At 50.1% G+C, this 15951-nt stretch overlaps 1 protein-coding gene across 1 annotated transcript; it reads right to left on the bottom strand.

Moving 5' to 3' along the window:
- Positions 1 to 251: 251 nt before the first annotated feature.
- On the bottom strand, positions 252 to 8348 carry LOC140429236 (uncharacterized). Its single transcript, XM_072515991.1, has 5 exons — positions 8160 to 8348; positions 5312 to 5662; positions 3786 to 4130; positions 2501 to 2842; positions 252 to 358 (listed from the first exon to the last, which is right to left on the bottom strand). Exons 1-5 carry the CDS (start codon positions 8209 to 8211, stop codon positions 252 to 254), a joined length of 1197 nt encoding a protein of 398 aa, XP_072372092.1. The 5' UTR covers positions 8212 to 8348.
- Positions 8349 to 15951: the final 7603 nt, after the last annotated feature.

Genomic DNA, 15951 nt, shown 5'->3' with positions numbered 1-15951 from the left:
CACAGTTTTACCAAATTAAGATCAAATATTGGGGTTCCTGTCCCGTATCTCATCCACTGTTTTCGTCTGGTCTGGGATTGTAACATCAGATCCTCAGCAATGGGGTTGACTGTTAATTGCTCGCAAGGGAAATTAGAGATTGGCAATAAATGCTGATCTTGCCAACAACGGCCACATCCCATAAACAAACAAAACAAACTATACACAATAACCGAGAGAAACTGAATTATTCTGTCAAAATTACAGGATTGTTATTTCCGAAGCAGTATGAATCCGACGAGCAAACTAAGTCCTGCAAATCCCGTAAGAGTTCCCACAATGATCCAGACAAGCTTCATCTTCTCAGCGTCAGCCGGGTCTGTGAAAGGAAATCACATGTTTACGGTTAAAGGACGGGAATGGATTTGATTCTTGTCAGTCGGTGACATTTGAAATGGTAAAGTAGAGAAATGAAAGCAGGTGGAATTCAGACTGAGCAGATATTTCTATCTGCTGGACACCTGGAATAACAATGTCAGTTTAAACTCAGATCAATTTGATTTATTGATAATGCGGCAGGCCAATCTTATATCACACACTGACCACTTGCTGGCCATTCTGGCTGACTTGGTAACAGTGCAGCAAAGTTCCACAGATGGAAAGAAAACCACCAACAGATCCCCAGTGGGTTCCGTTCTGTATCCTCCTCCGTCCACACCAACATTACACTGTAGGGGAGTGACTTTTGGATAGGTGGTGTGTATTGTGTGACCGACACCACTAATGTGACCAGGCGATCCGTACAAACAAGATGAAGGTTGTTTTTAAACATGGAGGAGTTGAGTTGAGGAAAGGCAGAGCAATGGGGACTGAGATGAAGGTAAAGTTCTCTATATTGGAAGAGGAAATGTCAATGACACATCAGTTAGCAAGATGGAGTTTGTCTAAAAGATTGTGATTGCAAAATTAACAAGGAAGAATGTAGAGAGTTTTAGATTAATGGAACACCCTCCAAAGAGAATTAACCCATTCAAAAAAATTACTTAAATGTGTGAGTGGGATTGGGACTAAAGTTCAGAGTAATTGTGTTGATTCAGGTCATTGCCAATGTTGGCTGTGATGGGCAGCGTGCCAGGCTGAAAGGGAGCTAATGGGATGGGTTTTGTTTAGATTATTCCCTCGAGTTACTGACTGGGGTGAACTCTCCTGCTCTTCTTAAGCTACTGTCATGTGGCCTCCTGCATCTCCCAGAGAGAGCGGACCAGGGCTTGGTTTAAAGTCTCGTCTGATCATCCTCTGATAGAATTGTTCCGAATTCTCAATCATTTTGCTGAAGCAAATTGAGACAAACTATTCCGACTTGTGGTATTCATTCTTCAGCACGACAAAGAAGATATTATCAGGCCAATATCACATTGTTATTTAGGGAACTTGCTGTGCACAAATTGGCCGATACATTTCCTACATTTAAATAGGGCCCAAGCTTTACAAAGGGTTTAATTGGTTGTAAAGCACTTTGGGACAACTGGAGATGTCAGTAAAGGTCCGTATGGCCTGGATTTTATGGATGGTGAGAGTTCCTTGCTCATCATTCGGAGAGTCGGCGGGGACGACTCGACAGCATCGCTGCCATTTCCTGCTCAAATTAACTCGGGTCCGCATTTGGAAAGAAGTCCCAGTACCTCCATGCACAGCGCTACAGTGGCTGTAAGAGGTACTGCAGCACTGTGCCTGAGACAATGTTCCAGGAACTGCATTGAGGGTAAGTAGCAGTGTTCCCAGAAAGGGGCAGTCCAGTGGCGATTTTGGAGTTTTTAAATTTAAACCTCAAAGATTTATTGAGAAGAAAAGAAAATTTAACCACACACAATTACAATTACATAGTTAAAATTGATTTCACAATATTTTCCCCCAAAAGACTCCCTAATTGATCAGACTCATAAATAAAATTCTTCCAGGCAATACTCCCTAATATATGTTTAAATATCAAAATCCAGTTAATATTAACCGAGGCACAACTGCTGTAACTTGACTAAAAGTATCCCACATGATCTCTCAAACCACGTTTCACTCAAATGTGAAAATCAAAGACCTTCAGAAACTGCTTTTCACAGTCCAATACATTTCCAGACTGCCTGGATGGTTGATTCAAACATCACCTACTCCCAGCCCAGAGCTGTTTCCTAGGAATCTTTCCCCAACAGCCAATCGCCAACCAGTTCAACAGCTCTCCTCACATATCCTTTTCCCTTTCATCTTCAATTAAAGTGTGTTCACTCTGTATGGATATTGTGGGTAATTCCCTTTGTCAGAGCAGAGCAGCAGGAGTAGGCCATTCAGCCCCTCGAGCCCTCTGTGTTATTCAACTGGGCTATGGCTGAGTGTTGACCTCAGCACCATTTTCCCTCACTATCCCCATAACCCTCAATATCATTGGCACCTAGAAATCCATCAACCAGTATGTCCAGCACTAGATTATGTGCTCAAGTCTGTGAAGTTGGATAATGTAACTTGTTCTTACTTATTACAGTGAGCTGGGTTCCATTCCAATCGATATCTCCCCTCACTTCACAATAGTAGATGGCAGCGTCACTGGGCTGAATGTTGCTGATTGTCAGAATGAAGCTGTTACTGGACATGTTTCGAGAAGACTGGAAACGCTCGGAGAAGCCAGGACCCCATCGTGTGTTGTTCAGTATCTCATCTGTTAAAATCCACTCGAAGTAAGCTGGTTGTTGTCGGTACCAATGAACATCAGCGTATGTCACAGCGGCGTTATACAGGATGCACTGTAACCGTGCACTCTGACCCTGTCTGATAGGTTCTGGGGCAGGAGACTGGATAACCACTGGGGCATCTGCACCTTTGGAGAAACAATATTCATAACTTAAAAGAGTATCTGGATTTACAAAGTAGCTCTGGTAGTTAACCATAGAATCGTTGGTGCCTCACGGCGCCAAGGTCCCAGGTGCGATCCCAGCTTTGGGTCACTGTCCGTGTGGAGTTTGTACATTCTCCCCGTGTCTGCGTGGGTTTCACCCCCACAACCAAAGGATGTGCAGGGTAGGTGGATTGGCCACGCCAAATTGGCCCTTAATTGGAAAAAATGAATTGGGTACTTGAAATTGTAAAAAAAAACACAGAATCACTGCAGTGGAGAAAGAGGCCATTCAGCCCATCCAGTCTGCACAAACCCTCTGGAAGAGCACCCTTCCTCGGACACTCCCCCACCATCCAAACAAAATCCTTAAATTGGCACCAATACCCATTTGAAGACCGCATTCCACCACCAGCATCAGGAGGGGGACTCCCCATTTGGATAAAAACTAACCCACTTCGTGTTTCTAATGGTGACCTGGGGGAGTTCCTCATTGTCAAGTACTGGTTGCCATGACATGGGGGAGGGGGGCCTGTGAAGAGCTACCACCCTGTCCAGGTTGCTAACCCCTCTTCCCACAATCTCAACCTATGACCCCAAACCCTCCCACAATCACCTTTGGTCCGAGTCCCTCAGCCTGAGCTTGTTGTGGGCCACTGGTTTGACTGGTGTTTGCAATGTGCAGCTCCCTGTCTCAGGCACCATGGCCATGTGGAAGGCCCACCGCTGTCTATGTATGTGCCTGATCCTTCACAAAGGAAGCAACATGGGCCTCTCCCTGGATCTCAGGCCACTGAGTGAGAGACCCCATCACCTGTATCAAGAAGCGGGCTTTGTGTCCAAAAAAGTGTGAACATTTGAGACTTCTGAGAACCACAAGACAGAACATGTGGTGAAGATTAATGAGAATCATGGAAACTGTACTTACTGGTTACATTCAGCTGTGTTCCATTCCCACTGATATCTCCCCACACTGAGCAGTAATAGACGGCAGTGTCACTGGGCTGCACGTTGCTGATTGTCAGGATGAAGCTGTTGGAGTCGATGTGTCTGGAAGGCAGGAAACGCTCAGAGAAACCTGAATCTCGGTCTACATAATTCTTTGCATCAAGTGCTAAAATCCTCTCCCTCTCTTTCCCTGGCAGCTCCCGGTACCAAGAAACTTTTGTGTATCTCACTGCGGCGTTCTGCATGGAGCAGTGGAACCGTGCAGTCTGACCCTCTGGGACACGTTCCACACTCAGAGGCTGGATAAGGACTGGAGGTTTCTTACCTTTAAGAGAAAAATATCAACAATTTATAAACAGGTGCTGAGGTTGCAGTCTGGGCTGATTCTCCGCTTCCCCAGCCGCGTGTTTCTCGGTGGCGCGCTGTTCCCAGGCAGCGCGATTCTGCCTTCCCGCTTGTCAATGGGATTTCCCATTGAAGCCACACCACAGGGAAAGCCCCGGGCGAGGGGGCGCTGCCGGCGGCAATCGCAACGGCCAGAGAATTGCAGCCTTTCTTTCTGCTTTTCGTAGAAGTGCCACCCTCCGATCAGAGACTCGGGGGTCCTCGATCACAGGGTCAGACCCATTATTGACCTGTCAATCCCTCCATGCTCACATAATCCAATGGAGCTTCCCAAAAAGAAATGATGTGGGGGTGTGGCTGCCTCTACAGCCACCCGCTGAGTTCCCATCACCTCCACAAGATTCCACCCATTGTCCCGGCCGCACTGAAGCCGCCAGTTAATGTGTTCCTCACTCACATTCAAAGTGTGGGGCAACTATTTTGTGGCCCTTGTCCTATTAGCTGAAGGAGTTGCTCAATTCAAGAACAAACCTTTGTTTCTTTAGTCCACATTCCAGCAATTCTCATTGATGATTGGAAAGTGAGCATTGAGCTGCTCAATAGTTCAATAAATCATTGTCGATGCCACCAATCTGTGTGGCCAGGACTGCAGGGAACAAAGCTCAGGAAGAGTTCCCACCTCCGGGAGGGGAGGGCAAAGACAGCAAGCTGGAAAATCTCACACACTTGATGGCCCACACCCTGTGATTCTAAAAGAGATCGCTGCAGATTTAGAGAATGCACTCGTTACAAATTTCCCAAATTCCTTCATTTTAGGAACAATCCACGGGGACATCGGCCGGTATTCTGCGCTCGAGGCCGCTGAGATCGGGAAACCCGCTGGGATCGGCGCCGGGCGACAGACCCGTTCCCATTCTACCAGCCCCCCGCCCCCTGCAACCTGAAACCTTCTTCCTCACTATTAACCACCAGCTCAATCTTTGTGTCTTTCACAAACTTACTGATCCTCCCTCCACATTCTCATCTGTATCAAACTTCAGCAACATCTCTCTCTTTTCATCAAGATTCAAGTTCTGGGCGGTCAAGTCACTGTTTTTAAACACAGTCTTTGTGCAATAACATTATTTGGAACAAAAGTAATAAAGCATCGACATTACTCACTGGTTACATTCAGCCGGGTTCCATTCCCAAAGATTTTCCCCCAAATCCCACAGATATAGAGAGTGGAGTCACCGAGCTTCACATCTCTGACTGTCAGAATGTAGCTGTTACCGGGAACATCTCTGGAAGGCTGAAACCGATCAGACAGACCTGTCGCCCGGGAAACCTCGCCATTTGCATCATGACTCAATATCCATTCATGACTTTGTGAGCGGTACCAATGTACATTGTATAAATCCACAGTCTGCCCTACATTCTTGCTCTGTAAGTCACACAGAAACGTCACTGTTTCACCCTCAGGCACTTTCACAATTTGAGGAGATTGAATAAGAACCGCCCCTGTCACATGACCTGTGAACAGAAAATAACTGAAGATCAGAACAGATACGAAAATACAAAATAGAAGCTGAAACACAAGTTATTATAAAATCCCGTGTCGATCAGGAATTAATATTGTGCATTGTCATCAGTAACTTGTAGCCCAGTTGCTTTATCCACACCCTGAACTTCACTGTCTCACATCGCACTGTACTGACCAATAATGTCAGCCCAGCATTTTGTGCTCAAAGCCTCGCGTCTCAAGTGGGATTTGAACTGAGCCAAGATGGACACAGTGGGGAGGATTTGAGGGATAGAACGATGTCCTGGAGGTGGGTCAGATTGACCAAATGTGTGCTGGAGTTATGAATGGCTGCTTGCAGGCCTTAGAGCCAGGAACAGAATGTATTCAGCCAGGAGCAGTGCAGTTTCCTCTGTTAAGCGTGGTCCAAGTTTAAATTATTGATATAAATGGTAAACAAGAGTCATCCCAGCACAGAACATTGTAGAGCTCCAATTCCCGTCTTCTCTCATTTATTTGTTTATTACCTTATCAAAGGAAATCTAAATATATAACATCTACAAGTTTACCTATGTCTACTCTCTTAGTTAGCTCTTCAAAGAATTCTGTTCAGTGGCATGGTAACACAGAGGTTAGCACTACTACCTCACAGCACCAGGGACCCAGGTTCAATTTTGGCCTCGGGTGACTGTCTGTATGGAGTTTGCATCATCTCCCCGTGTCTGTTTGGTTTCCTCCGGGTGCTCTGGTTTCCTCCCACAGTATAAAGATATACAGGTTAAATAGATTGGCCATGGAAAATTGCCCCTTAGTGTTCGGTTACGGGGATAGGGTGGGGGCCTGACCCTGTGTCATGTGCTCTTTCAGAGGGTCGGTGCAGGCTGGATGGGCTGAATGGCCTCCTTCTGCACTGTGGGGATTCTCTGAGTCTATGAATTGATTTGGTCAAGAATGACACGTCCATTTCAAGTCCATTTTGACTATTCATTCTTCTCTTTGTTTTTAAGAGTCTAAATTTTTTTAGTGGTAATTTCATTATGTTTCATACAACTTATGTGATACCAAATTGTCTATAATTCCCAGGACATGTTATATTTCCTTTCTTAAGTGCAACATTTCTCTTAATTTTATTTTAATTGAGATTTCTAATCACATTGTTGGATGTCATTTCCTGTCTGACTTCACTCTCTTTCCTGGCTTCTTGTGGTTTCACATCAAGGATCCTATCAGAAGCTGAGAAAGATAAAATCCAAAAGTCTATGAAAATTGATAAAATAATCATCTCCCATTGGGCACGCTGGGTAAACTGATCTCCTGACCCAACGATCGTCCAACAATCAAACTGGATCTCGAGAATTTCTGACCCCTTTGAGTTCCCAATGCCCCCTGCAGCCTACGGCAACGTTACTGGATTCAGGAGCCTCAACGCAAGGGACTGGATTCAGGAGCCTCAACGCAAGGGGCAGGGTTCTGACCCTCTGGTGGGCAGAACATTCCAAGGTGGCTTTCTGAGATTCTCAACTCTGCTGAGGCACCGAGTGGGACCTCTTCACATCCCCCTCAACATCACCACAGGATTCCCATTGGGAAGCTCTGATCACTCACACGAATTTGATCAGGAAACATGCTCACAAAATTCCTGACTGAAGCATTGAGGCAGAAAAATGCCTGGAGTTGTGTCAGAGTCACTTCAGCCTTCAGCATCTGTACATTAAACATCCTCCTCAGTGTGCTGACCCCCTCAGCTATCCCTACACCTCCCATTCCCATTCACACAGACAGCAGTAAATAGGGGCACACGTTTGGGGGAAAGGCTTCAATAGGGTGACTGTTCCTATGAGACGGATCAGGCTCCTCACGGACATGAAAGGGGTCTGAAGGATTTTGGGATGATAATTCAGGAGCAGTTTATGAATGGTGGATTTGAGGAAGAAATCCGCTGGCAAATTAATTCCCTCCATTTAACATTACTGGACGGAAAATAATCCAATGAAAATCATCACGCAAATCAGGAGAAATGGGAATAAAAGAATTAACGAGGTTTTGTTAATTTTTAAATTAAATTTAGAGTACCCAAGGAGCAATTTGGAATGGACAATCCACCTACCCTGCACATCTTTGAGTTGTGGGGGTGAAACCCACGCAGACACAGGGAGAATGAGCAAACTCCACACAGACAGTGACCCGGGGCCGGGTTTTAACCCAGGTCCTCAGCTCCCTAGGCAGCAGTGCTAACCACTGTGCCACCGTGCCGCCCAACGATGTTTTGAACATGAAGAGTGAGACAATTGTGTCTGTGGATTGCCGGCCGCTGGAGTTTCAGAGTGGGATCACTGAGCTGGGGGCTCAGTGTTGTCTCTGATGCTGTATTTTCCCATTGAACCATGAGAACCCCAAACTATCCCAACTCTTAAACAGGAAAATCTGACTAAAAACACACATCACCCCCAATAACCAGAAAATCAACTCAAAAACATAACGATGTGCAAGCAGCCCCAGGTTACTTACCCACCACCATACAGAGGGTGAGAGTCAGAGCAGAGAGAGCTGGGCAAAACATTCCAAACAAAGTCCTTTTGCAAACACACAATTCTTGTTTCTTTCACACACTCTTCTATTCGATGTTGCTGTGAATGATTGCGGGATGTCTCAATATTACTTCCTATTTTTACTTCTAGAGGTGTGACAGCACGGTGACATTGAGGTTATGACTGCTGCCACACAGCGCCAGTCACCCGGGTTAGCAATGCTGCCTCACAGTGCCAGGGACCCGGGTCAGCTGCTATCTCACAGTGCCATGGACCCGGGTCAGCACGGCTGTCTCACAGTGCCTGGGACCTGGGTCAGCACGGCTGTCTCATAGTGCCAGGGACCCGGGTCAGCACAGCTGTCTCACAGCGCCAGGGACACAAGTTCAATTCCAGTCTTGGGTGACTGTGTGGAATTTGTACATTCTCCCCGTGTCTGCGTGGGTTTCCTCCGGGTGCTCCGGTTTCATTCCACAGAGAAAAGATGCACAGGTTAGGTGGATTGGTCATGCTGAATTGCCCCTTAGTGTCCAAGGCTATGCAGGTTAGGTGGACTGGCCATGCTAAATTGTCCCTCAGTGTCTAAAGATGTGCAGGGTAGGTGGATTGGTCATGCTAAATTGCCCGTACTATTCAAAAGCTTACATGGTGACATGGGGATAGATGTTGGGCGGCACGGCAGCACAGTGGTTAGCACTGTTGCTTCACAGCTCCAGGGTCCCACGTTCGATTCCCGGCTTGGGTCACTGTCTGTGCGGAGTCTGCACGTTTTCCCCCGTGTCTGCGTGGGTTTCCTCCGGGTGCTCCGGTTTCCTCCCACAAGCCGCAAAAGACGTGTTGTTAGTGAATTGGACATTCTGAATTCTCCCTCTGTGTACCCGGACAGGCTCCGGAATGTGGCGACTAGTGTTAACGTAAGCCCTCTTGGGACAATAAAGATTATTAAAAAACAAAATTAAGTGTGGAGGAGTGGGCCTTGGCGGGGGGCTCGTTCACAGGGTCAGTATAGACTCAATGGGCCCAATGGCCTCCTCCTGCACTGTCGGGAATGTTTCTGTGATTCTCTGATTCATTCCCATGGAACAGATTGGGTTACTGAGGGACATTAAAGTGGTTTTGGGGATGATAATTCAGGAGCCCCAGCAGCAGACTTCAGCAAGGTTCACCCTGCGTCTCCACAGATACTCGGAGAGCTCGTCAGTACTGAGCAGTGGAAATGGCTCCATTTTATTCTATAGACAATGGTCTCCATCCCCTCACTCTGATGGTGTTTTTTAAAAATAAATTTCGAGAACCCAATTCATTTTTTCCAATAAAGGGGCAATTTTGTGTATCCAATCCACCTACCCTGCACATCTTTGGGTTGTGGGGGTGAAACCCACGCAAACACCGGGAGAATGTGCAAACTCCAGAGCCGGGATCGAACCTGGGACCTCGGCAACGTGCTAACCACTGCGCCACCGTGCTGCCCTCCTGATTCCAGGGATGGCAGGGCTGACGTATGAGGAGAGATTGATTAGGTTAGGATTGTTTTCGCTGGAGTTCAGACGAGTGAGGGGGGATCTCATAGAGACTTATAAAATTCTATTTATCTAATTCTAGTCGCCGTAAATGCTTTCTTATTGATCGAGATCGTAACTACTCTGAACCGTGAATGAATATTTGAATGGAACCTCTGCCCCTCCCACCCTTTCCTCAGTCTCGTCTGATCCCTAATTGGCAAATATGTCTCCTGCAAGAAGACTACTTCTGCGCGGAGAGTCCGCAAATGAGTAAACACCCGAGACCTTTTAACCCGACCATTACCCCCTCACCTTCCCTTTCTGTGGTCCACCTTGAACTTGAACACAGGGAAGTGCATGACAATGAGCTACCTGTGAACCACTGACCTGAGAATACAGGAAGAAAGAATAGAATTGTACATTTGCAAAAGGACTTTGTTTGGAATGTTTTGCTCAGCTCTCTCAGCTCTGACTCTCACCCTCTGTATGGCGGTGGGTAAGTAACCTGGGGCTGCTTGCACATCACTATGTTTTTTAGTTGATTTCTGGATATTGGGGGTGATGTGTATTTTTAGTCAGATTTTCCTGTTTAAGAGTTGGGATAGTTTGGGGTTCTCATGGTTCAATGGGAAAATACAGTGTCAGAGACAACACTGAGCCCCCAGTCCAGTGATCCCGCTCTGAAACTCGAGCGGCCGGCAATCCACAGCCACAGTTGTCTCAGTCTTCATGTTCAAAACATCACATTGTCCCGGTTCAATGACGAGGAACAGTTATTGAAAAGAGTTATTGGAAGACTGATGCCACCTGTGGGATCACTCCCCACAGTGAGGTCAACACCATCAGGGTGAGGGACAGCACGGTATCACAGTGGGTTAGCACTGTTGCCTGACGGCGCCAAGGACCCGGGTTCGATCCCGACTCTGGGTCACTGTCCGTGTGGAGTTTGTACATTCTCCCTGTGTTTGTGTGGGTTTTAAAAGTTTATTTGAAAAAAACTCCCTGGAATCAGTCTGGTAAACCTTTACTGCTCACCCTCGAGAGCAAGAACATCCTTCCTCAGAAAAGGAGGCCAAAACTACACACATTTAATAAATGTTTCATTAAAGTTTTCCAATGAACGTTTTACATAACAAAAATAGGAATACAGATAGTAATAAACAATAACAAGAAACATATCCCAAAGTTTACAGTGAAACTACTGACACAACAGAATTTTTTTTAAAAAACAGAACAAGGTGGGTTTTGTCTCCATGCCCAACTCACATTGTATCAACAGTACCCCCACCTGAACCCCCCGCCCCTCCCTCCCAGGATGCTGCTGCTGCTGACACTTACTGCTCCCCTCGAAAGTCAAGGAAAGGTTGCCACCGCCGGGAGAACCCCATCAAGGACCCTCTCAAGGTGAACTTTATTCGCTCCACGCTGAGGAACCCCGCCATATCGCTAACCCAGGTCTCCACACCCGGGGGATTCGAGTCCCTCCACATTAGCAAGATCTGTCACCGGGCTACCAGGGAGGCAAAGGCCAGTACCTCGGCCTCTTTCGCTTCCTGCACTCCCGGATCCTCCGGCACCCCAAATATCGCTACTGTTGGACTCGCCTTCACCCGAGTGTTCAAAATCCTGGACATCACCCTCTCAAACCCCTGCCAGAGTTCTTTAAGTGCCGGGCATGCCCAAAACATATGGGCATGGTTCGCCGGACTCCCTGCACATCTCGAGCAACTGTCCTCCACCCCAAAAGACTTACTCATTCTTGCCGCCGTTATATGCGCCCGATGCACCACCTTAAACTGGATTAATCCGAGCCTGGTACATGATGAGGAGGAGTTCACCCTGCTCAGCGCGCCGGCCCACAGACCCTCATCCAGCTCCTCACACAGCTCCTCCTCCCACTTGCTCTTCAAATCCTCCTCTGAGGCTTCCTCCACCTCCTGCAGCTCCTGATATATGTCCGACACCTTGCCCTCCCCTACCCAGATGCCAGACACCACCCTGTCCTGGATCCTACGAGGGGGTAGCAGCGGAAATGTCCCCACCTGTTTTCTAAGAACGTCTTGAACCTGGAGGTACCTGAACGCATTCCCCGGGGGCAGGCCGAACTTCGCCTCCAGCACCTGCATGCTGGGGAAAGTCCCGTCTATAAACAGGTCCCCCATCCTCCTAATACCTGCCCTATACCAGCCTTGGTATCCCCCACCCAACCTACCCAGAGCAAATCTGTGGTTATTCCATATCGGGGTCCACACCGAGGCCCCCTCCTCTCCCCTGTGTCTCCTCCACTGCTCCCAGATCCTCAGTGCCGCCGTCACCACCGGACTAGTGGTGTATCGCGCCGGCGAGAACGGCAGCGGAGCCATAACAAGTGCCCCTCGACTGGTGCCTCTACACGACACCACCTCCAACTCCCCCACGCCGCCCCCTCCTCCATCATCCATTTCCTGATCATGGCCACATTGGCCGCCCAGTAATAACTGCAGAAGTTCAGCAGAGCCAGTCCACCCACCCCCCGCCCCGGCTACGCTCCAAGAATACCCTTGTGACCCACACAAATCCCGTCACAATCCTATTCATCCGCTTAAAGAAGGACTTGGGGATGAAACTGGGGAGGCACTGAAATACGAAGAGGAACCTGGGGAGAACCGTCATCTTCACAGTCTGCACCCATCTCGCCAAGGAAAGTGGGAGCATATCCCACCTTTTAAACTCTCCCTCCATCTGCTCAACTAGCCGGGTTAAGTTGAGACTGTGCAGGGCATCCCAGTTCCTGGCCACTTGTATCCCCAAGGACCGAAAGCTCCTCTCCACTAACCTGAGCGGGAGCTCCCTCAGTCTCTCCTCCTGGCCCCTACCATGGACCACGAACAGCTCACTCTTCCCCACGTTCAACTTACACCCCGAGAACCTTCCGAAGTCCCCCAGGATCCGCATGACATGCCCCATCCCCTCTAACGGGTCCGAAATATACAACAGCAGGTCATCCACGTAGAGGGAGACCCGGTGCTCCTCCCCTCCAGGCACCAGCACCCTCCAAACCTCCGAAGTCCTGAGCGCGATGGCCAATGGCTCAATTGCCGGGGCAAACAGCAACGGGGACAGGGTACACACCTGTCTCGTCCCCCGGTGCAGGGGCCTGATACAGCAGCTTGACCCACCCTCTAAATCCCTCCCCAAATCCAAGCCTGCCTAGCGCCTCCCACAGATACTCCCACTCCACCCTGTCAAAGTCCTTGTCCGCGTCCATCGCAGCTACCACCTCCACCTTCCCCCCCCACTCCGAGGGCATCATGATAATATTCAGGAACCTCCTCACATTCACGTTCAGCTGCCTGCCCTTAACAAACCCCGTCTGGTCCTCCCCAATCACTCCCGGGACACATCCTCTATTCTGGTGGCCAGAATTTTTGCCAACAGATTGGCATCCACGTTCAGGAGCAATCCCGCCTGTAGGACCCACATTGAAGCGGATCCTTCTGCTTCTTCAGGATAAGCGAGATCAATGCCTGCGACATTGTCGGAGGGAGGATCCCTTTCTCCTTTGCCTCATTGAAGGTTCTCATCAGGAGCGGGCTCAACAGCTCCGAGAACTTCTTATAAACTTCGACGGGGAAGCCGCCCGGTCCCAGGGCCTTGCCCGTCTGCATGCCTGCCAGCCCCCTGACTACCTCCTCCAACCCAATCGGGGCCCCCAGTCCCTGCACCCGCTCTGCTTCCACCCTTGGGAACCTTAACCGGTCCATGAACCGCCTCATCCCTTCCCCCACCCCGGGGGATTCCGTCTCGTATAACCTTCCGTAGAACTCCCTGAAGACTTCATTGACTCTCTCTGGGCTCAGTACTATGTTGCCTTCCCTATCCCGCACTCCCCCAATCTCTCTGGCCGCCTCCCTCCTGCGCAGCTGGTGCGCCAGCATCCTACTCGCCTTCTCCCCATACTCATAAACTGCCCCCTTCGCTTTCCTCAGCTGCACCTCCGCCTTCCCCGTGGACAGCAAGTCAAACTCCGCCTGTAATTTCAGACGCTCGTTCAACAGCCCCCCCTCTGGGGCCTCCGCGTACCTCCTATCTACCCTGAGTATCTCTCCCACCAGTCTCTCCCTCTCCGCCCTCTCCTTCTTCTCTCTGTGGGACCTAATGGAGATTAACTCTCCTCTAATGACCGCCTTCAGAGCCTCCCAAACCACTGCCACCGTCACCTCTCCTGTGTCATTCGTTCCCACATAATTCTCAATACTCCTCCTTATCCGCCCGCACACCTCTTCGTCCGCCAGCAGCCCCACATCCAGTCGCCAGAGAGGGCGCTGACCCCGTTCCGCCCCAGTCGCAGGTCCACCCAGTGCGGGGCATGGTCCGAGACTGCAATGGCCGATCTTTCTACCCCCTCCACCCTCGGGATTAACTCAACACAAAGAAGTCTATTCGCGAATAGACTTTATGGTCATGGGAGAAAAAGGAAAACTGCTTCATCCTTGGCCGCGTAAACCTCCAGGGGTCCACTCCCCCCATCTGGCCCATGAACTCCCACAAGGCCCTGGCCGCCGCCGGCCTCTTTCCCGTTCTGGATTTGGAACGATCCAGGCCCAGATCCAAGACCGTATTAAAGTCCCCTCCCATAATCAGTTGACTTATCTCCAAGTCCGGGATCCTACCCAGTACGCGCGTCATAAAGTCCGCATTGACCCAGTTCGGGGCATATACATTCACGAACACCACCCGAGCCCCCTGCAGCTTGCCACTCACCAATATATATCTGCCCCCCTTGTTCGCCACGATACTCCCCGTCTCAACCGCCACTCATTTACTGACCAAAATAGCCACTCCACTGGTCTTTGAGTCTAACCCCGAGTGAAACACCTGTCCAACCCATCCTTTCCTTAGCCTCGTCTGGTCCGCGAGCTTTAAGTGCGTCTCTTGCAACATGGCCATGTCTACCTTCAACCTCTTCAAATAGGAGAACACGCGGGACCGCATGACCGGCCCATTCAGGCCCCTCACGTCCCACGTGATCAGCCTGCTTGCGGGGGTGGGGGTAACCAACCCCCATCCTGCCGACTAGCCATCGCCCTTTGTCGGCCAACCGCGTGCCCTGGCCTCCCTCCTCCAGCTCTCCCCCCTGGCGACCCCCCTGCCCGATTCTCCATCCATACCCCTCACCTGGCTCCCCTTCAGTCAGCAAAGCAGCACCCCTTCCCCCCCCCCCCCCCCTCCCCCCCGGCCAAGCATCCGCTTAGCTCTGGTTTCCCCCCCATTTTGCTTCTGTGAGTCAGCTCACCCATGCTGACCCCGGCCACTCCCGCCTCTGTATATCCACCCTTAACCTATTGCCTCCTTCGGGCCACCCCACACCCCCTCCCCCCACAGGGTAGAGGAGCAAGCGCCATCTGGGACCTCCCCGTGCCCCGGACAGCCCGTCCCGGGCGATTCCCACCCCCTAGCACCGAACACCTGTAAAACAAAACACCTGGAAAATAAGCAAAACAATCAACAAAACCCCAACCAAACTAGGGCAGACATGCCCATAAACTTATGCTTTACCCGCAGTCCTCCCCTCTGTCCCTACACACCCGCACATTTCACCCCCATACAACAGTCCCTTAGTTCAGGTCCGGCTTCTCCTGCCTGATGAACGACCACGTCTCGTCTGGGGTATCAAAATAGTGTTGCCTGTCCTGGTATGTTACCCACAGTCTCGCCGGGTACAGGAGCCCAAACCTCACCCCTTTACCATGGAGGACCGCCTTCGCCCGGTTAAAACCTGCACGCCTCCTCGCCAGCTCAGCTCCCAGGTCCTGGTAAATTCGGATCTCGCCATTCTCCCACTTACTGTTCCGCTCTTTCTTCGTCCACCGCAGGACTCGCTCCCGGTCTGCCAAGCGCTGAAACCGTATCACCATCGCCCTCAGTGGCTCGTTTACCCTCGGCTTTCCAGCCAGAACCCTGTGCGCCCCATCCAGCTCCAAGGGCCGTGGGAAGGCCCCCGCGCCCATCAGCGTCCCCAATATTGTGGCCACGTACGTCCTCGCGTCCTCCCCCTCCGCTCCTTCAGGAAGGCCCAGGATCCGCAGATTGTGGCACCGAGATCTGCACTCAAGGCCATCCAGCCTCTCCTGCCATCTGTTATGGAGCGCCTCGTGCGCCTCCACTTTCACCGCCAGGCCCAGGATCTCGTCCTCGTTCTCCGCCACCTTCCTCCTCACCTCCTTGATCTCCTTTTCCTGCACCTTCTGGGTCACCACAATTCTCTCCATTGAGGCCAGCATCTCCGTT

This window comes from Scyliorhinus torazame, chromosome 1 (genome assembly GCF_047496885.1).
Source record: "Scyliorhinus torazame isolate Kashiwa2021f chromosome 1, sScyTor2.1, whole genome shotgun sequence".
Classification (NCBI taxonomy): domain Eukaryota; kingdom Metazoa; phylum Chordata; class Chondrichthyes; order Carcharhiniformes; family Scyliorhinidae; genus Scyliorhinus; species Scyliorhinus torazame.
The sequence above is the reverse complement of the archived record's forward strand: the minus strand, read 5'-3'. Positions and strand labels throughout refer to the sequence as shown.

Bases quoted from the DNA above. Each gene is read 5' to 3' on its own strand.
- LOC140429236 (XM_072515991.1), bottom strand. From the start codon at position 8,211: ATGTTTTGCCCAGCTCTCTCTGCTCTGACTCTCACCCTCTGTATGGTG. The intron at 4,131-5,311 runs GTGAGTAATGTC...TTTCTCTTAAAG, and splicing joins AACCCGGCTGAATGTAACCA to GTAAGAAACCTCCAGTCCTT. The intron at 359-2,500 runs GTAAGAACAAGT...TTCCTTTCACAG, and splicing joins AACCCAGCTCACTGTAATAA to ACCCGGCTGACGCTGAGAAG.